The 22,572-nt window shown below is 49.2% G+C and overlaps 1 protein-coding gene across 1 annotated transcript in view; it reads right to left on the bottom strand.

Annotated features, from left to right (window-relative positions):
- GABBR2 (gamma-aminobutyric acid type B receptor subunit 2) overlaps positions 1–22,171 on the bottom strand; it is a 368,838-nt gene extending 346,667 nt beyond the window's left edge. Inside the window, exon 1 of the mRNA XM_027105394.1 lies at positions 21,701–22,171. Within this exon, the coding sequence (XP_026961195.1) occupies positions 21,701–22,021 (321 nt within the window). The 5' untranslated portion in view covers positions 22,022–22,171. The remainder of the gene's footprint in view (positions 1–21,700) is intronic.
- Positions 22,172–22,572: the final 401 nt, after the last annotated feature.

Below are 22,572 nucleotides of genomic sequence, written 5' to 3'. Positions count from 1 at the left end.
CTGGGAAAGGTCCAACAGTGGAGATGGACTCCACTGGCATGATATTGACTAAAGTCCTCAAATAGAAATTGCTCATCCTACTCAATGATATCTATTTATTCCTCGGTACATTTGTCCTCATCCTGGAAAGGGGGCCTGTGATTCCAAGATAATGTCCCTATCCCAAAAGATCAAAACCAAATACCTTTTGCTATACTCTACAATAACATTTTTTTAAAAACACAGAGTAAAAACAATATCTGTAGTGGAGATTAACCTCACCCCAGACCAAAGCTTCTGTCCATAGCGATCTGTATTTTGTCCGTGTGATGGCCTCTGCCTGAATTCCCTGCCCTAAGGATGCAATTCTCTGCCCTCCTCAAGGCCAGCTGCTGCCTCACCACCCCCTCCCCAACTGCCTAGCCCAAGGCAGGATGAACTATTCCGCATAACAGAAGGCCATTCCACTCCAGGCTCCCCTGTTTGGCCTCACCTGTGCATTCCTCAGCTCCTGACTGCATGGCTGCCTACCTCAGGACGCCTGGATTTCCACCAGGGCCAGTCTGATGGCACCATCCCATAGACCCCGGCACCACCTACATACATGTTGTAGAAAGACACTGGTTCATAAGCTCCATGAGGTCTGGGACCCTGTTTGGTACTGCCCACCACTGCCCACTGCAGTGCCTGGCACCCTGAGGTCTTACTTAATAAGCATCTGCAGAAGGGAGGGAGAGAGGAGAGGAGGGAAGGTAATGTGAGATGAAGCCAAGGTCAAAGCCAAGGTCACCAACAGGAGCTTTTCTCTAGTCTGTAGACATCTTCAATAGTCTTGCTGGCATTGCCTTTCCCAGCACACGCCCTGAAAGAGGCCCCATTCTCAGCAGACTCAGGGACTACCAGTGGCGTGCATTTACGTCAGCACAGGTGCTGAACAGCAGACCCCAGCTGCTCCCTCCCTCCAGAGAGCAAAATGAGTCATGGTCAACTAGGGCCTCAGTGTCTTTTCACATCTACTCCCTTTAAGCCTCATCAACTTCGTCCTGTCCTTAAGCAGCTGGTTTTCAGAACCCAAGAGCCAGCTGAAGTAGTGAACCCTGAAAAAGAACTCTTAGAATCCTGGAGCAATGGTGTGAATGTAAGAGGAAATTTGTTTTCTGGCTCTGTCATCTGAAATATTTGTTAATCTTCTTAGCTTGATATCATCAGCAAAATTTGACCAGTATGACTTCTATGACCTTATTCAAGTCACTGATTAAAGAAAGAATATATATCTTCTTTTATGGGGCTTCCCTGGTGGCGCAGTGGTTGAGAGTCTGCCTGCCGATGCAGGGGACGCAGGTTCGTGCCCCGGTCTGGGAGGATCCCACATGCCGCGGAGCGGCTAGGCCCGTGAGCCATGGCCGTGAGCCTGCGCGTCCGGAGCCTGTGCTCCGCAATGGGAGAGGCCACAACAGTGAGAGACCCGCGTACCACAAAAACAAACAAACCAACAAAAGAATATGTATCTTCTTTTAAAGACAGATACATAGAAAATAGATAGGTAGATAGATAGAAAGATAGATAGATAGATCTTCCTCAACTTACGATGGGGTGAAGTCCTGATAAACCCACCATAAATTGAAAATATTAAGTCAAAAATGCATTTAATACATGTAACCTACTGAACATGATAGCTTAGGCTAACCTACCTTAAACATGTTCAGAACACTTATATTATCCTACAGATTTGGACAAAGTCATCTAACACAAAGCCTATTTCTTAATAAAGTATTGAATATGTCAAGTAATTTATTGAATACTGTACTGAAAGTGAAAAACAGAATGGTTGGGTACAGGATGGTTTTAAGTATATCAGTTTTCACCTTTGTGATTGTGTGGCTGACCAGGAGATGCCACTCAGGGCCACTGCCCAGCATCACGAGAGAGTACTGTACGGCACTAGCCCACAAAAAGATCAAAATTCAAAATTTGAAGTATGCTTTCTCAGAATGCATATTGCTTTTGCACATTATAAAGTAAAAAAACCGTAAGTCGAACCACCATAAGTTGGAGACCATCTATAATTCAAAGGCCCAGGCAAAGAACAGAGTCCTGCAGACAACCATCCCAGAGTACTCCCAGATTAACACCTTTTGGGTTTGAGATTCAAACAATTAACAGATGCCTCTAAATGGACCATCTTCTCTACCTGGCTGAAAAGTTACAAGAGATTTTGTCAAATACCTTCATGGAGTTCACAGTTTGTAACTTTCTCAACAAAGTAAGTGAGGTCAGTGCAGCCCATCATGTTGTTGGAGAACTCAGAGTGATCCCCTCTTCTTTTTCTAATTGTTCAGACCACCCTCTGAGCATGCTCTGAGAACCCACCTTGGAATCACAGCTGGAGAAGGTTCCTGCCAACCTACCTGTAACCCTTGTGCAGCCTCTGTGGACAGTGGAGAGGGGCAAGCCGGGGAAGGGTCCTGGCAGCCAGAGTGAACCCAGCAACAAGAGGAGGACCTGCTGGTTCAGGGAGAGTGGAAAGCATGCCAGGGGTAAGAAGGAAGAGCCTAATCTGGGCCACATGTTGATGTGGCTCTCACTCTCTCAGAAAGAGGAAAGACACCCAAAAGGCAGAGCAGAAACTTCTGGAGGAGGTCAATCCTATAATGAAGACCTGGGTCCAGCTTGCTTGCAATCTCACCGTGTGGCTTTAGCAAGTCAGGTCCCTTCTTCTCTTGGTGTTTTAGTCCATTCGAGCTGCTAGAACAGATACCATGGACTGGGTGGCTTATAAACAGCAGAAACTTATTTCTCACAGTTCTGGAGGCTGAGAAGTCTAAGATCGAGGCACCAGCAGATTCGTCTGGTGAGAAATCACTTCCGGTTCACAGACGACCATCTTTTGCTATAACCTCACATGATGGAAAAGGCAAGTGAGTTCTCTGAGGTCTCCTTTTTAAAAAGGACACTAATCCTAATCACCTCCCAAAGGCTCCACCTCCAAATACCATCACACTGGCAGTCAGGATTTAACATATTAATTGTGGTGGTGGGGCAGGGGGATGACACAAACATTCAGTCTGTAACACCAGGCCTCAGCTTTCTCTTCTGTAAAATGGGGATAATGATAAGATTATGTGTGGGAAGGCAGATAACTGGACCACTTGATCTTTTGAGGTCCCTTTGAAAGCCAGAAACAAAGACAGAGGTGCTTAATATTTATGGATGTGGGCCCTAGAACCACACTGCCTGGGATTAAATTAGTCAATTACTACCCATGTAAATTTAGGCAGATTATTAAATTTATCTGTGCCTCAGTTTTCTCATCTGAAAAACGGGAGCAATAAGAATGCTTATCTCCTAGGACCTTGATGACAAGTAGACGATTTACTACTGTAAAGAACAGAGGCTAAGCCCATGGAATGTGTTCACTCTGACGATGCTAGTGGTGCTGATGGTGAGACATGCTATGGTTTCACTTGGGCAATTTCACACCTGCTCCCAGAGGACCCAGACAATAACCAGAATTCCCACATCCCCAGTTTCTGGAGGATCTTGTACAGCTCCAGAGAAGAAGAGCTGGACTGGAGAAAGCAAACAGTTGCAGCTACCACAGAGGCCAGTGTCATCCTCTAAAATATTCTGCATTGCAGATGTCTCCTAACCTGGCTTTTCTCCAAAGGAGTCAGAATGGAAGGGATCTGTGGCACTATCATGCTCTTCATAACACTATTAGTTCAGTTATCATTATTTATACCAGTTTATAAAGTATAAAGCAAGTTTATACTTTTAAACTGGCTTCTTATACACATCCAAACGACATAAGAAAATCTTTTCAGGATATATTTATTTGTTTGTTCTGGTGGGCCCTTTATCTCCTCTGACATTCTGACTTCTAACTCATACAGGATGAAAGAATCCAACTGCCCATTTTCTGCCCTAAAAAGTCAATTCTGACTTAAAAACAAGAATAGATAGCTCAATCTTTACATCCACTGCCCTATTTCTTCCTAAAACCTAAATGAGACCTACTTTAGTTCCTATTATTTTCACAATACTGCTTTTTCTGTAGCTTTCATGAGTTCCTTCTTTATGTATCTGGACAAATACCACTGTAAGGCTCTCTCACAGAAATACTTAGCAATCCCAGATAGTCCCATCTTGACTTTTCTCAAGGGCTCTCCAGTGCCATTATCCAATTTAAGCAAAAAATCACCCTGGGAGGGTAGCTGTAGAGGGTACCCTCCCCACTTTACAGATAAAGAAACTGAGGCTCAGAGAGCCCAGCTCCAATGGAAAGACCCCGAGGCCAAGCCTTCCAAGATCCACACCTACATTCTGAACACATCCCTTCCATTCCCTTCAGTTCCCCAAAGCATTACAACTCTCTTTCTCTAAACACCCAGAAGGGAGTCATTTTGGCAAAACTCCAGTTGAGTCTCTATACATCAACTTCTTTATCAGCGGTTGTGAGAAAACCACTCTACGGCTCTGTTCAGAATCTCTTCCATCCAAATGGGTTTTAGGAATGGCCTGTCACTGCTCAGAGAAGAAGTGATCTGCAGCAGATGGGAAAAGGGCTGGAACCTGGCAGGTCTCAAAAGGAAAGCCACTCTATATCCCAGCTGGGCCCTAAGAACTCCATCCTCTCAAGATACTCTGCTCAATCACTAGACTCCAAAACAACAGCCACCCCCAGGAGCCTTTCTGTCTCCAAACCCAGAGCCTGTCCTGTTGCGGAATGTGCGGGCAGGAGATGGTGCTAATCCTTGCCTGATATCTGGCTACACTCAAACAGAGACAGGCCCCCGAGGACCAGTGCAGTCTATAGCTCACCCCATGTCGAAAAGGGAAACCTCTGTGGCCAGACCCAGTGCCCATCAGCCTGACAGAAAACCTTGGGGACATCAGCACCAGCCTTCTGCCCTCAGACTGCAGGACCGGGCCTGCCAACCTGGCTTTTGGCTGCCGAGGTTTCCCAACAGTTATTCCAGCACGGATCCCTGCTGCTCTCTGCTTCCCTTCATCAAGAAAGCCATTAAGAGAAACGTAAAGCTGATTGCACCTATTACGTCCACCTACAGACCCAACTTGGAGTAAGCTTTGAAATCTCGGGCCCTCTTCAGACCCTGAGTCATTTTTTTGATTGTTAAAATTAGAATGGTACCATGGCAGGCTCGCTCCGAATCTAATCGGTGTCAAACGCGGCTGGGTCCTACTCCCATTCAACGTTCTCAGAGGATACTTCCTCTCATCCTTGCCTTCCAGCCACCCTGTCAGGCAGGAACCCACATCCAAATTGTATAGAAGGAAAAACAGGCTCAGTGGGACAGGGAGGGCCTGGCTTGCCAAAAGACAAGTCTCAGGAAGTAACAAAGCCAAGATTTAACTAAATCTGCCTGATCTACCTTCTCTCCCCTGAGTCCTAATTTTTGTGATGTCCCTGCAGATGACCTTGTCCAGCTCCCAGGTGACATAGGGGTGTATCCTCCAGCTTTAGCCAACAAGAAGCTTCTGCGCTGACAGCAAGTACCAGAAGCCAGGACCTTGCAGGAGGCCCTCAGTGAACACTGATTGATTTAAAACTATGTTTTCAGACACTGCAGGCCCAAAGATGGTTGTTTTTCCAGATCGTTGCTCTCTCTCCACAATGTCTTTTGCAGTCAGTCACCTATGTGCCTGCCTCACCTGAATGGCTCAGCATTATCCCCGCAAAGTCCCACCTCTCTATCTTTGCTAGTGCAGTTCCCTCCTCCCACAGGGTTCTTCCGACATCTCCACCTCTCTCTCTCAAGCCCAGCTCAAAAGTCACCTGCTCTGAGAAGCCCTCCTAGGTTGCACCCAGTGAGAATGCATCAGCCCTCCCTTCATGCTCCTATAGCCCTTACTTGTGCCTCCCTAAGAGTCTATTCACATCAGCCTCTTATCTTTTATTTTACTTGACAAGACTTTTATGGCACTTACTATGTATTGCGCACTGGTTGAAGTCTTCAGCAAATTTTAATTGATTTACTTTTTATAACTATCCTATGAAATAGGTACTGTTATTATCACCCTATTGTATAGATGAGAACACTGAGGCACGGGAGATGAAGTGGCTTGCCAAAAATTAACATAGCTGGTAAGTGATGGCAAGGCAGTCCTGCTCAAGAGTCAGGCACTCAGCCAGGGTCACTTGCTCACATACGAGTTACCCACACTGTCATGTCATATCTGAGTCACGTTCAGATGCCCACAGCATGAGGCAGGTGCATCATTCTCATTCCTGAATGGAGCCCAATGTCCACCTCTCCCATGTGGCCAGCTGACACTGGCCTGCATGTGGATACTGGTCCAACCTTGTAGCCGCTCTGAGCATCTATCTACCTGCTGTGGATGCCCACCTCCGGCAGGCCTTCCTGAGGTGCTTAGGAGGATAAAGTCGGAAGCACTTTATCATCCACGAAGCCAACTGCATCTGTACTCACACCTCTCTTGAAGGACCTTCGGGAACAGCCATGATGGATGGCTTCCCGGCTTCTGGCTGGATCCCCATGAACCCAGAGCAGAGCGCAGAACCACATAACCTATGAGCCTAGGCCAGAGTGTGCCCGGCAGCTGTGGGCAGTGCAAAGGGCACTGGGCTTAGAGTCTGGCAGGCTTAGACTTAGTAAGTCTTCGCTTACTATCTCACCCAGGGCTCATCATTCTGAGCCTCAGTTTTCCCATCTATAAATGGGGCTAATGGAAGAATTCCTCTCTTACTGGGTTATTACTGGGTGATGCATTTGGAATAAATAATAAACTCTAGTACTACACACAATCTGTAATTCTTGTTGTTTAGTTGTTGAAATAATATCTACTAAATAAAGTTATTATCAGAACTAAATGAGAAACCAACTGCACTTTGCACTGTACAGACTGGGGTACAAATAAGGTCATATTTATTTGAATGTTCAAAGACAAAAGGGATAGGGCAGCTCAGGCATTCTCCTGGGAGCACCCAGCACAGTGCGCCCCGGCCCTCCAGGTGGTCTATGCTGACAGGCTGGCGAGTCTACCTCACCAGCACCCCTCGAGGTGCCCCTGAGATCAAACTCTGAGCCAGGCCCAGCTGCCGGCCTTGGTTCCCTTCAGCTGCCGTGCTGGCCACAGAGGCTTGGGGTCTGCACTAAAACCAGGGCAGGGCCTTGTCCCCTGAGGGGGTCAACCCTGGGCCAAGGGAGTGTCAGAACCAAGATGGAAACTGAGGGTTACAGTTCTCAACACTGAGCACCTTCAGTTTACATTATATACACAGTCACCATCCCCAGAGCCTCCCCAGGGTGTCACAGAGGAGGAGGGACATTCCAGCATCAGTTCCCATCCTCACACCAGCCTGCCCTCGACACCCCATGCCCTGGGCCCCCACTCCAAGCAAAGCTCCCCTCGGAGCTCTTTTTGCCCTTTCCTCCAGCAGACCCTGCTCTAAGCTATGTCACCCCTCAGACATGTCCTAACAATTTCAAACCCCAGAGGGAGGGATCAGGGTCTCACTCCTCTCCCTCCCAGGGGCCACTGTTCTTCAGACAGTGGGGCCACTGACCCCAGCAACCTTGAAGCTTCCTAACAGTAAGGGAGGGGCTTCTAGAATCATCTGAATACAGAGCCAGACCAGAGCAGGACCTTCTTCCAGTTACACCCACCTCCCTGGCTCCCCAAACTAGAAGCACCTGGCTTTTTATACGTGTGCAGTGAAAGAGCCATCCAGGTGACTCAAACTAAAACCCAGCAGAAGTCCTCAGCCTCAGAAGCCAGAACTCACAGCAATTCTCAGAGACCAGTTCTGCAACTTTCCGCCCCCGCCTCACCCCAGAACAGAAGTGTGTCATATCCCCAGTGGGTACTGTGCTCTGTGGCATCTGCTAAACACCCACTGGGCACCAGATCCAAATGCTTTTATCTTATTTAGTCCTCAAAACAATGCTGGTCATCTGCCATCAAACCTCCACGTTATACATCAGGGAAGGGAGGCCCCAAGCGAAGCGACCTCCCCAAGGTCACCCAGCAGGGCCGAGAGCCGGACCTGGGCCTCTCGGGCTCGGAAGTCCAAGCTCTCTCTACTGCGCCTTGCCTTCTCCGATGCACGTGTTGAGTGCACCCAGCATAGTGCCTGGCGCATAGTAGGGTCTCAAGTAAGGACCTGTCATTTTGTCCACCGTGGAGCCACCAGGCTGGAATTAGGGCCACAGCCTGCCGAGGATCTAGAGTGGCCAAAACAAGGCCAATCAGATGGTCTCAAGACCAGCATCCACAGGAGCCCAGCCGGTGCTCTTCTGAGGGTGTCGTAGCTGGAGGGACTACTGGGGTCCCCAAATCTCTCAAACCAAACTCGTCATCTGCACACTGCCTGGCCTAGAACTCTGAGGTCTCAACGAAATACCTGTACATCTTTTGGCAAGAACCAAAGCTCTTTCTGGAGAAAATAAATACTATTAGCTCAGCACATGGGCATCCCAGCCTCCCACTCCTGGCCCAGTCTGGGCATTTCATATTTCAATCGGACGTGCCAGTCTTTGCCCCAGCCCCCAAACCTAGCAACCCCCATGATTTGCTGGCTTGGATCCCAAATCGCTGCTTGCAGCAGACGGCCCTAACTCCCACACCACCAAACTCCTGCCCTGGACCTTGTTCAATAGTTTGCCTGTGGATGGTCTTGGATCTGACACCTGCCAAAGACGAATGGCTGGACTCTGAAGACATCTGACAGATGTGAGGAAGACATGTTAATCACTTCTTGTTCTAGATGCTTCTGTAAGACAGCCTGCTGGGTCAGAAGACCACAGCTCCCTGGCTAACTGCTTCCACAGTGTTCTTATCCAATACTGTGCCCACCTTCTTTAATAGAAAGTTGAATGAATCACCTGTGTGAACAGCATCTCTGTGTCTTTGATAAAGTTGTTATTGGAGATATCCAAAGGCCCTGAGAGGACAACCCAGAATTAATTACTCTTTCTGTTTAGTTTCAGACACATCTGATATCTGCAACTCTTTACGACTTTTTAAAGCCGTTTCACATTAATCTATTTCTCTTTCTCTTTCTCTCTCCCTCCTTCCCTCCTCAACGATCTCCACAATAACTCCATGGACAAGCAGGGCAGGCATTATTATTATTCCCATTTTATAGACAATAAAACTAAGGTGTACACAAGTTAAACAACTACTTCAAGGTCATCCCCTAATGAGTACCAGAGACAGGTCACCCATGGCAAAAGCACAGAGCCCTTTCCACTGAACAACCTGGCCCTTAAGCTAAAAGATTTGTCTCTGGAGCCTAAAGGGAAACATGTTCTCCTGACACGGTAACACCAGAACGTTTCTCTCTTGCCTTCAAATCCAGTATGCAGGTGGAGCCATCCATTCCTCTGATGTCTGATCGTGTCTTCTCCCTCTGCTCCATTTAGAGGCTCAGTTGTGATCTTATCCAAAATGGTTACATTGTACATTGTGTTTAGCGACACTCATGCAAAAAGCATTTGCTAAGCACTTACAATGTGCCAGGGGCCATGCTAGGTGCTCGGACACGGAGGCACTCATCCACTCACAGATATCGCCAAGGGCCTGCAGACTGTGTCCTGGGCTCGGGGACATGGCAGGTGCAAAACAGATGACGTGCCTGTCCCCATGGGCTGGCCCAGCTCACAGCCAGGCTTGGCGGTGGACAACAGCCAGCAGTGACAACACTCAACTATAAGGACTCCACTGGGGTCAACAGCCCAGCCCCAGGCCCAGAGGAGATTCACCACTGAGCTCTCAGTGCACAGATGCTTTTGGAAATGGACACGGATCCTTCTGGAAATGGACAGGGATTTAGAAACAACCACTTCACTTAGAATCCCATTCAGTGAAGCTCAGACACAGATCTCATACTTCTTGGCTGGCCTCAAACACACAATCCCCCACTGAAATAAGAACCAGTTTTTATGTGACTACACAGCATTTTATGTTTTCATATGCATTATAATAAAACAACAACGATAAAATTTAGTGGGTGCCTACTCAACATGGCCCCCTGTACTTAATGTTTTACATGCATGTTCTATGTCAGCCTTCAAAATAAGCCTCTGAGGGGCTTCTCTGGTGGCGCAGTGGTTGAGAGTCTGCCTGCCGATGCACGGGACACGGGTTCGTGCCCCGGTTTGGGAGGATCCCACATGCCGTGGAGTGGCTGGGCCCGTGAGCCATGGCCGCTGAGCCTGCGCATCCGGAGCCTGTGCTCCGCAATGGGAGAGGCCACAACAGTGAGAGGCCCGCGTACCGCAAAAAAAAAAAAAAAAAAAAAAGGCCTCTGAGAAAGGATCATCCCCATTTCACAGATGAGGACACTGAGGCTCAAGGAGTGAGCAGCAACAGCACACACACAGGTTTCTGATTCCATATGTGATGGTCTTTCCGCAGTGTCCAGGTGTCTTCCCCACACTGCCCGGGCATCGGAAAACACATAGAAGCCATTATAAACAATCCTTCAGCACTCATCCATTCATTCTGCAAATATTTATTGAGCACCTACCATGTGCTAGAAACTGTGCGAGGCACTATTGTAAGCCAAAACAGACTAAGTTCACAGTGCCCTGGCAGAATAGGGGAAGACCAACATTAATCAAATAATCCAACAATTTAAAATTGCAACTGTGATAAGCACTACAAAGGTTCATGGTTCTTAGAGAAATTGTAATAAGGGATTTTTCCCAATCAGGGAGGATGGAGAAAGCACACTTGAGCTGGTATCTAAAAGATGAAGAAAGATGGCAAAAGCCATTCCAGATGGTGGAAACAGCTTGTGCAAAGGTCCTTTGCACACTCTCTGAGCACAATCACCAGAGAAACTTGAAAGGAACACATGTCTAGGACCAGAGGGAAAGGGGAGAGTGCTCAGCAATGAAGCTGGGAGTGAACAGGGCAGACTACAGGGCCTTCAAGGGCACAAGGAGAAGTCTTGTTCCCATTCCCAGAACAATGATGAGTCAGGGTATCAAACAGGGAGGCCACCTGACCAGCATGCTGGGTCAGTGGTCCTAAAGGTCCTCTGCATCTGGGTGATAGCCCCTGCACCTGCCCCAGGCTGCACCATCACGCTCCTTATGCTGCATAGTGACGATCCCCGGTGGCCTCTCTTTGAAAGCACTGCTCACCTCCACATGCCCTATAACCAGCCCTGGGCCTGGCACCAAGTAGGTGCTTAGCAAGTATGAGCTACATGTGTAAAGGAAGCACTACTGCTGCTCTCGACATGATCTAAGTCTAACAGGAGACACACACACAGAGACAAACACTGACACCCCGAGTAAACACTACAGGAGGTGACAAGTTCTGCCGAAGCAAGGGAAGCAGAGAGCGGATCCATGTGAGCTAGGTGTGTAGACAGACACACTTAAAGTGAGTAGAGAGTTCAGCGCCGCTGTGTGTCTGAGTGGGCGGACAGGGAAATGGGTGAGGATGAGGCTGAATTAGAGGGAGAGGCAAGCAGCTGGATGAAATTCATCCAAAAAAAGAGAAGTGGCAGCTACTGACAAAACGTGCCACTTGCTTTCATGGGAGGAAGATAACTCCCATATGAAGATGCTGTTTCACATTAGTATTTAAGCAGCAGAGATCAAAGTCAGACCATCCGATTGAAATCCCAGGGCACCACTTGGTCGGTTGTGATGTTAAATAAGTCACTTAACCTCTCTAAGCCTCATATGTAAAATGCAGACAATAATAGCAACTACCACATCAAATTGGCGTGAGAATTAAATAAGTACTTGACATAGGACTGATAGGTGCTAAGCGCAGGATAAAGGTGAGTTACTGTTGTTGTAGTCTCTTTTCTTTCACCTACACACTTGCAAATAATGTTTCCTTTACCTTTTCCTTTTTTAAATGACAAGATTAGAAGCCCTCCAAAGGCTTCCCAACGTTTCTAGAATTCAGAGTCCAGCAAGGAGGTCAGAAGGGTCAGTCTGGCCCTGAGAGGACACTCTATGGAGTGACAGGCTAGCCAATTCTTCTTCTATCAAAGGCAAGGCACTCTGAGCCAGGCTGGGTGGGAGCATTTGCATGGGCTCTGATCAGACGCCCTGGAGTGGGCTTCCAGGTCCCTGTCTGCCAGTTAAATCCCTGAAACAATTCTGGGCATTCTCAGAAAAGCTTCAGTAAATGGGCAGTTCCAGAACCAAAGCGATTTGGACAATATAGTGATTATTATAAGGATGGCTGTTGCTTTCAAAATCAGTTCCCTCTGAACAAAGTCAAGTGGATCATGGGCAGCGTGTGAAAATATCATTTTCTCTCTGCCACCTCCTGACCCTACGCCAGGAGAGCGGCAATAATGCACCACTCCACAGTCCTTCTTTGGCTACATTTTATCTGAACGGTGACCGAGGATGTCCTTGCCAAATGGCAGGAGAAGGGGGGGGGGCGGCCTGCTTCAGCCAGCAGCTGTGGGACATGGGCACTGATGAAGACAGATGAATCCATTTACTCAGTACTTTGGATCTACCACGAATTTTCTACATGACAATGACACTTCATCCTTCCAGCAATGTAGACTGTTCAAAAAAGACTGAAAAAGTAGAAAGTTGGCAAAAGAAGAACACCCCAATCAGCCCCCAAAGGTGTCACAATGTTCATGCCCTTTACTCAAGCAAGAATTCCCAGACCTTCAAACATCAGCTCATAACCAATTTACTCTTATTTTGCACGTGATTCTAATAAACTTGGTTATCTGATTTGGGCTCCAGACCAAAACCAGGTCAGAGAAATAGTCACTCCAGACTGAGGTTACCCAGTTCCTGAATCAGTCCTGAGCACGGAAGGATGAAGAGCAGTAGCTTCCAGCCCAGGAGCAGGGCACCTGGAATATGTCTTGTTGTTCAGGGGATCCCAGGACACCTCTTTATTCACTATACTCAGATCTGCCACTAGATCACCTGGCTCACCAATGCTGATGACTTGGCTTCATTCCTACAGTGTCTACTAGGACGAGAGCCCAGTCCAGTCTCTGTGGCTCTCACAGTCCCTGGAGGTGGGAGTGGGGTATCAGAACCCGATTCCTACACCCACCAACTACCAGTTCGAATACTGCTCCAATAAACTAATCTTCTAAAACCATAATGCTTGTCAGATGCTGGAAAGTATTTCTTTCCCAGGTTTTGATGTTGGAGGATCTTGGAGGATGCTGTGTATGTTTGTCAGGGGAGAAGAGACTGACATTAGCTTTGCACAAAATCTTCTGTTGGAACATCCAACAAGTACCCTTTTCCCTCTGCACTCCACAACTACTGGGCCCCCCAAAGCACCGAACTACGAATAAAGAGCAAGCAGAAAGCTCACCCCACATGGCTTGGCATACAAAGCACTTCTTCAATTTGTTACAACTACACCCATCTAGCCTCTTAGAATCAGAGAGCTGAGTTTCAGTCTTTTAGATCTATTTGTTTGTTCAATAAATGTTTACTGAGCTCCTGCTCTGTGCCTGGCCCTGAGATACTGCCTGGAGGGGCAGAGGTGTGCACAACGGACCCAGACACACCCCATGTCTGCCCTTGCAGTGCTTACAACGGAGCAGAGATCCTCAATCAGTGCTGCAATTCACAGAGGAGCAAAGACTTAGCAACTAACCTAGCACCAGCACCTAGACTGCCGAGGTCTTAGCAACTAACCTAGCACCAGAACCCAGACCGCTGACCCCATCTGAAGCTCACACTTCCAACGTTTCAGCCTGGCACACCTGCTGGTTCCTAGAAAGGTACAGAAAGGAAGACATCTCACCAGCCTCACTGTACATCATTATATAAGCAGAGAGAATAAGAATAAAATAAAGGAGGAGATGAATGCAGATGCTCACTGGGCAACTTATGCCATTTAATTTTCTCACCTTCCTAGAACCAAAATAAGTAACAAAAAAAGTCAGCAATAAGAAGCCACTTACATTTAATTCCCAAACAACATGGGGAATGACCAAACAGGTGCCTCCAGAAGGGGTATGCCTTCCCCAGCATCCTCCCCTGACTCCTACCTACCACGGTTAGGTGACCAGCGGTTAGGCCATGAGATCCTCAAGGGCAGGGTCCATGTCACATCCAACTCCCAGAGCCTAGAAAAGGGCCTGGCAGAAAAATTTCTCCATTAGCGCGTGTAGAATTAGGACACTGAGGCAGAAATAGGTGGAGCTGTGGCAGCCATCTAGGTGGGCCACTCACGTCTCCTCTAAAAAGAGAACCTACAGGACAAGTACCATCAGCTAAGCCTTCAGCTGTAGCTTCAACATCTGTCATAGTGTTTAATTAAGCCAAGGACACATTTTTCCCAGGAAGCCTGCAGCCAGTGACTAAGTTGCACAGGGATTCTAGAGCCTGGCTCTTTTGGTCTCTAATATGTGACTGTTCTAATGGGCAATCTTTGCTCTGGAGCACCCCAATGGGCTGGCCAAGACTTTCTGAGACGACTCCTCCCAACTCTCCTTCCTTCCCCTCTCCTTTCACAGGTGTCAGAACAGCATTGTGGTCTGAGGGTTTCCCTACCTCCTCTTTTATCTTTCACTGGTATTTCCCCCCAAAACTCTGGCACTTGTAAATCCATCTTGGCATGTACTTCTTGAAGGACCCCAAATGACAAGTGTCCAAGACATCCACATGCTCCTTTACACATCCCAGCCTCCTTTCAGGTTAAGTTGGTCAATGACTACTTCTGGTCAATGAAATATGAATAGAAATAATACATGTCACTTCCAAGTAAAGATGGTCAAAACCCAGTGTGCCTTCCCTGTGGATTCCTTCCTACTCGCCATCTTCTTGAAGCCAAAAGATGGAAGAGTGACAGCACAAGAGCAGCCTGGGGCCCTGTGTTCTCACTTGGAGAAGAGCCTCCCAGGAGGCTCTGACCCTCACTGGATTTGGGTGAACAATATATAAATTTGACTGTGTCAAGCAACAGAGATTTCAGGATTTGTTTGCTAACGCAGCATAGCCTAGTCCACCCTGACTAACAAAAGCTATATATCCTCTCTATATATTTATTTAGCACCTCTATTTTCACCCCTATCTTACACTTCCAGCTTGTTCATTTCCCTGTTGAAATCTCACATCTCTTCCCCTCATCTTCCCACAAGAGGGGAGGCCAAACACATGAACAAGAGCTCTTTAAAGATAAAGGTAGCAAGCTAACACGCTTAGCCCAATACCTAGTTCTAAATAGGCCCTGGTGTGTTATTCCACCCACCTTCTACTGGGTGCCTGGCTAGGTCTGAGGAATTGGTCAGGGGCAGGCACGGCATGGCCAAGGGTATTTCCCTCATACCAGGGAAGTTCAGGGGTTGTTGCTGGTGGGAACATGCAGAAGGCAGCTCAGCTTGATCCTGATATATGGGGTCCCCTAAGTCCTATGGTGATGGAGAGGTGGAGCAAAGACCCTGGGGAAGTGATCCAGAGAAACCATTCATCCTATGGGAAGTTAATTCAGAAGGCAGATTCTAATTTATTCACTTATAGTTCAGTTCAGCAAACATGCCCACTGGGCATCACTGATGCCAACTGTATGTAAAACCACTGGGGAATAGGACCAGTCCTGCCCTCACAGAGCTACAGTCCAGTGGGGGAGAAACAGACAAAGATGGCTATGACACACAGCAAAATGTAAGATGTGCTGGGAGATACACATGAATAAAGATCTCGTGCTCGCATGGTCTCTCTCCGACACCGCTCTCAGCAATGCGGCATTAGAAAGCAAGATTACAGATAACACGGCTTTACATTTACATCATGTTTTGAGGTTCCACATCCATCATGTTTATCCCTGCTACAGATCTGTGAGGTCAACATAATCATCACCTCACGGTACAGGAATAACGAGAATAGTGACAAAACAGCAGTGAATATTTACTGAGCATTCACAGTGTACCAAGCACTGAATTACTTTACCCGGATGGTCTCATTTGTTCCCCACACCCTATCAGGCAGTTAGTATATTAGCCCCATTTTACAGATGAAGAAACAGAGGCAAAGTGGCTTGCCTAAGGTCACCAGGCAGGTACGTGGTACCCAATGGGGATACAAACCCAGGCCCCCTGACATGCTAAGAAGCTCATCTAACAGGTGCTTGGAGCTAGGGGAGCTGAAGGGTCTGGTTTTGTGCCCAGCCGCATCCCCGCAGGGACTCTCTCTCCTCGTTCCCCTGCAGTGTAACTGACTTCAGTTACTATCTTGCCTGCCAGATACCCCCGCTCATGTCATTGCTCCCCCTCTGCTGCCCCTCCCACCCAGTCAGGCCTCAGAGTGCCTCCATCCCCTCACACTGGCTCTCCATCTCTGCTCAGGCCCCAGTATCTCCCCCTTCAACTGCTACGATAGCTTCCTGACTTTTCTATCTCCACCCTCTCCTGTCTACCATTCAGCCTCTACGTTCTTATCGGCCTTAATCTCGTCACATCCATGTTTGAAAACCTCCCACAGCTCCTCACCACTCCAGAATAAAGTCTAAACTTCTTGACACGGCATTCAAGGCCTTTCATGCCCACCACCAGGCTGCCTTTCCCTCTACAAACCCTGCACTCAGGTGAAAACATAACAAGTCAGTGCTCCCCAGACACACTTCACACTTTGTGGCCTTTATCCTTTGATCCTGGGGATCCTTCCTAGGATCCAACCTCCATCTGCCTGAGCCCACACCTCTCTGTGTCAACATTATATTCACCCTTCCAGACTCATCTTGACTTCTTCTCCTCCAGGAGACCTAGATGTGAGCTTCCCTTTCTCTTAACGTCCCTGGCATCTATTGCTTCTTTCTTGAATTTAGCATTCCCCAAGTGGATATCCGTGATCAGATCCACCTGGCATCCACCCGCCTTTAACAGCCTCTGATGAACTTCGAGGAATCACCTCTTCCCCACTCTGTATTCATGTGGTTGGGTGGGGCTGGCCTCACCTCCTTCCTCCTCCATGAAAGGCTGGCGGATATCCCAGGCCCGTCAGCATCATGTTATTGGTTCAGGGATAGACACATGACCCAACTCAAGCCAATGAGAGCTGAGCTTGGAATTTTTGCTGAAAACGTCAGGAAAGAAACAGTCTTCTTACTGGAGTTTCTAAACTGGGAGTGTGTAAACTTGCAGCTGCTAGGGGCCATCTGTACAGCCAAATGGGGAGAGCCTGACTGAGGGTGAAGCCAAACACAGAGGAAATCAGAGCCAAGCGACAGAGAGGGACTGGATTCAGCCATACCTGAATACAGCCCACTCCAGGATTTTTCAGCCACATGAACCAGTTAAAATTAGGTTTCTGTCACCTGTAACAAGGTTCCTAAGCAATACAACTACTAAGGGTGAGGTACCATGCAAGGCAATGGGGTATAACCACAAAGATGTGAGCCTGATTCTAAAAGAGCTCATTTTCTATCTCTTTATTTCTAAGAACGGCTATATTGAGATACAATTCACGTACCATAACATTCATTCTTTTAAAGTCTACAGTCCTATGGTTTTTAGTATAGTCACAGAAATGTGCAACCATCAAGACAGATTACTTTCTACCTTGCACTGAAAATGACAAGCATGTGCTTGCTCTGTTCTGCCCTGTGCACCAGCTCCTCTCCTGAGCCCAGTGCTGGGTTTACGCCTTTCTGTAGTACCAGCAACTGCAGTAGGTGCCCAATGGCTACTAAGCTGTACTCAGACCTCCTGAAAAGCTCGGCCTCCATCCAACAGTTGTTTAGGTCCTCTCTAAAGCACAATGAATGAGAGAACAGATATTTGGCAAAACCACTCAAGAAAAGGATGTGCTCACCGATCACTAGGTTTTCTCTGGGTTTTCCAAGCTGGATCCCTGCAACAGGGTAGACCTTCTGAGAGGTGCACACCTGGAATGTGCTCCTTTGGCTCCCTGAACTTTTCCCAAGTTTATTACAGAATAATTTAAAATAGTAACAAGGGGAAAACATATAAATCCAACAGTAGGGGAATGATTTAATACTTATGGGGCACCCATAGGATAGAATAGTAAATAGCCACTAAAATTCATCTTTGCAAAGAAGATTTAAGGACATGGGGAAATAACCATGCTATAACATTAACTGAATGAAACAAAATATAAAAGGGTGCATAGAGATTTCAAGCACACAAAATAGTAAACACCAGCAACTGGAAGGGAATAATACTAATTATTAGATGCAATTACCCTTGTGTAGGTGGATTATAGACAATTTTTTTCAATGCTTCTCTACAATTTTCTATTTTTCCAAAATGAAAATTACTTAAATCAGAAAAGCTGACATTATTTTTTAACTCATCCCTTGGTTATTATTTACTTTTATTAATGTGGCTACCAAAGAATGAGAAACAATCACATGAAGAACATTTCTGAACCTGCAAAACTTTTATGGAAAAAAAAGACACTGTCCCTCAGAGTCTTTTAAACAAACACGTAAGTAATGTAATCTACCATGTTTACCTTTAACCTTGACTGCCAGGAGGCTCAGAGCTAAAATTTAATTTACAAAAATGCAGTAACCATCTTAGCCCAGGTTCTGGGTTCGGTAACTTGCATGCTTCTATGTGGTTTCTGATGCTTCCTTTTATCTGTTTTTTCAATTGTCTTGCTTGTGTTTTTATATACTCAAATCTTCCTTGGAATACATAAAGAAGTATTTGCTGATGTGATTTGAGGTACACCAGAGAAGAAAGGTCCTGCCTAGCAGATGCTCTGCTGGGATGTTTCATTTTTACAAACACATGGCACTGAGTGGGGCTTTGAATGCTTTATTGCTATTCTAATTACAGGAGAGGGGCAACTGAATAAGTGTGTGCGGGAGGCTCCTTTTTTGAGACAGGCTAGTCCCAATGATCAGATCAACACATGTTTTGCCAAATCTCCATCTCTTTGAAGACTGTGTGGACAGAGGTCCACCCTGGCTGCCCACTGTCTCTGGCCATTGACTGACAGCAAATGTTAACAAAGCCAGCCAAAATGTGTTCACCACATCCATCCTGCATTCAAGTCTACAGACAACAAGTGACACACCCAGCAAGTGACAAGGGGGTATACACAATCCATAAAGACATCCTATCTGAATAAAACAGGGTCCACACACTCTAACACAAGCCCCAAACACCCTTTAGATCACTGTGGATTTTGCTGCAATTACCCAGACTGATCCTTTACTTCGGCTTAGAGAGAAAGTACCTGTACTCTAAAGATGGACCACTTGAAAAAATTAAGTATTGTATCACCCGGGTGTTCTCCCAACCGTGACACTTCATGGCAAGAGATACATATTTGTTTGATTGTAAGCCAAATTCTTTTTTTTTCTGGTGGTAACTTCACCGAGCCTTCATGAGATTTCAGAAGTGAGCAAAACAAATAAGCAGTCAATATTTTAGTTGTGACCATTTTATCACATCTGAAGTCACAATGTCCTACTTGTGAATCCACACCAGAGGAAAATGAAGGAAGGAAGGCAGGAAACGTTTATTTAGTGCTTACAGCATGCCAGACAGAGCACTGGCCGCTGCACCTGCCAGCTCAAGGCATTTTCCATTCCAGCCTGCTATCTCCCTTAAGCATCACAATACCATCCTGGGGAGTACATATAACAGTCCCAGTCTTTCAGAAGTGGAAATCTAGGCTTAGAGAGATCAATACCTTGCTCAAGGTCACCCACAGGGAAGATACTAGGTTTCTGACCAGAAGCCAGGTTAAAGCCACCCCAAAGCCCATGCTCGGTGCCCCTTCAAATGGCGAGATATGCTTCCCTGCTTGCGTGAGGCTGAGATTATACCCTCTGCCCTCCTTCCCCTGAGCTGAAGTGCCTTCTGACTGCCTCATCCTCTTGACTTTAGGCCCCCTCTCACTCAGAAAGTCATCAAGACACACTTGAAAAATAAAATATAAAAGCATCAACCCACACCCTGAAATTGAGCACCCTTCCCTTTGCTGCTACTAACAAGCTAATATGAAATCTCTTTCAGGGAAGCTTTCTGAAGGGAATAAATTGATGGCGAAAACATAATGCAGCTGACAATATTTGGTGATGATGCAAGCAGGGCTGCCCTGTCCATAAATGGTTTTGTCTCCAAAGAACCGGCTCTCCGTGTCCTTTCCAAAACAAAAATAGATAGATAGATAGATAGATAGATAGATAGATATAGATGGAGCAACAGAGAAACAGTATCCAGAAGACAGGTTCGGTATAATTGCATTGCCCTCCCGTTTATGTGTGCCAGGCAACTACCCCAGAGAACTTGAAATGTTCTGGAGAAGACAGGAATGTCATTCAGAAATGATTCCACACGGGTTGGCTCTGCACAGCTACCCAGCTTACATCCTCCTGGGGCAGAGGAAGCTTCTCTGCTTGCAGCAGCCTGCGTGTACCACCACCAACTGCCACCCGTTTCTTCACCTTTTATTTACAGCGCAGAGCAGGCTGGTTCATCAGTGAAGGGAAGAGGTGGGGAATAAGACGCAATCCAGATTTCTGTTCTTTCTCCGGGGACCAAAAAAAGGGGGGGGGGCACACAGAGAAGGAAGTGTAGCCTAGGCTGCACGATCAACGCGGCAGCGCGACCCTGCTCTCAGAAAGGGGTTTGCACCAGGGCTCGAGCAGAAGCGCCCAAGGAGCCCCAGGAAGCCGGGTCAATCAAGCCCAGCGCCTCGGCCGGGCTTTGGCGCGGTGGAAGAGGCGCCAACCGAGCGTACTGCACAGGAAATCACTGCCCCCTTCAGGCCGCGTCTCAGATGCTGCGGCCGGAGCGTAAGGGCTCCCTCAGTCCCGAAAAACTCGCAAACCCGACCTCGCGCGGCCCGCGATCCCTCCTCTGAGCCCCCTAGGCGCACCCCAGCCCCCGGGCGGGCGGTGAAGGTGTGCACTGTTGCTGCAGCCGGAATGCAAGCTGAGGGTGTGAGGAGGGGGCTTGGGATGGAAAGCTCTCGGCTCTTCGGCTCCCCTCAGAGAAGGGGGCAGGGAGGGCAAACCGGGTGCTGCGCTCCAAGTCCGTGCTTCAAGTCTGCGCCCGGGGAAACTGCGCCTGCAGCCGCCCGGCCACCAGCAGCGGCGCGGCTGCACACCCTCGCGCGCCCGGGGCGAGACCTGATCAGGGCACTCTCTGATCAACCAGCCCGAGGGGGTCTCCTCAGAAAACCGCTCGGGCCATAGGCAGCGCCGGGTACATGCAGGCAGCAGCGCTGCAGAGCCGGCGGCCCCACGCCGGCCTGAGTAGTACTGGCTCCGAGCTCGTCCAGCCCTGCTGCGCCCTCCAGCCCCTCGGGTCCCCGAGTCCTCCGGACCTCAAAGCACAGCTCGGCTTTCCTGGATCCGAGAGCAGGCCCGTGGCCTCTCTAGCCCCGGATGGCCCAGTTTAGAGTCAATGCGCCTGTTCTTCCCACCTAGCACTCCACAGCCCCACCAGTGGGGACCTGGGCAGGGGCGACCACTGCAGGCTTTTGGGGAGGTTCAGTTACCACCTTCTCCACTCCTTCTCTGGGCAAAGGAGACCTTAGTCTTCTATCCCACACCCCACAAGAATACACACACATAGAATCCCAGAGGAGGAAGATATTCAGCAAATCTTGGTACCGGCTGTGCCAACCAAGCCCGGCGGGACCCAGAGGGTAAGCACTGAGCCCCAGCCCGCGCGGTGCCCTCGGCAGGCTCAATCAGGGATCTGCCCATGGGCCAAAGCTTGCTTCTGTCCAACACGCCCTCCCCCATCGCCCCCACAGCCCCGACGGAACGGGCGGCCGACACTCACCTCGGTGTCGTAGAGCCGCAGGTCGAGGAAGTAGGGGCGCAGGAGCGACTCGTTGCGGATCTGCTCGATAGCCAGTTCCACGGCGGGGAGCACGCCGCGCCCGATGCTGCCCTTGGCCACCTCCTTGGTGAGCGGCATGAGGCCCATGATGGAGAGCGGAGGGCTGCTGGGCGGCGGCCGGGGGACACCCCGCGCCCAGCCCCAGGCCCCGGGCGCCAGCGGCAGCAGCAGCGGCAGCAGCAGGAGCAGCAGCAGGCGCGCGGGCGGCGGTGGCGGCGGCGGCGGCGGCCCGGGCTGCCCGGAGCTCGGCGGGGAAGCCATGCCGCGCCGCGGGCTGCGGGCGCCGGCTCACTCGGCCCGCATGGCCTGGCCCGGCCCGCCGCCCCGCGCCAAGCTCTCCCCGCGGCGCCCGCGCAATGGCGCCGGCCCCGGCTCCGGCTCCGGCTCGGGCTCCGGCTCGGCTCAGAACGGCCGCGGCGGCGGCAGCGGCGGCGCCCGTGACGGATCAATCACGCCGGGAAGGGGTGGGAACGAGCGGAGTGCGGGAGGCGGGGAACGAGCGAGCGAACGCGGAGAGGGGGGCCGGCGTCTTCGCGCGCGCCTCTCTCCAGCGCGGCTGCCCCGAACCGGGCCGCCTCCGCCCGCCCCCGTGCACGCTCTGAGCCGCTCTCCCGCCGGGAGCCGCTCGGCGGCAGCCTCCGGAGCCCGGCCGGGGGAGGGCGGGCGGTAGGAAACGCGGGAGGCGAAGGCGAGGCTGCTCCGCGGCGGCTCGGGCCGCCTCCGGGGACAGGGACGGGCCGTGCGCGCCGGGGGAGGGGAGGCACTGGCGCTGCGGCGGCCGCGGGGAGGGCCGCCTTCCCAGCACACGCACA

Source organism: Aethalodelphis obliquidens, unplaced genomic scaffold (genome assembly GCF_003676395.1).
Source record: "Aethalodelphis obliquidens isolate GAN/ISIS:26980383/991018 unplaced genomic scaffold, ASM367639v1 scaffold7, whole genome shotgun sequence".
In the NCBI taxonomy this organism is placed as follows: domain Eukaryota; kingdom Metazoa; phylum Chordata; class Mammalia; order Artiodactyla; family Delphinidae; genus Aethalodelphis; species Aethalodelphis obliquidens.
The sequence above is the reverse complement of the archived record's forward strand: the minus strand, read 5'-3'. Positions and strand labels throughout refer to the sequence as shown.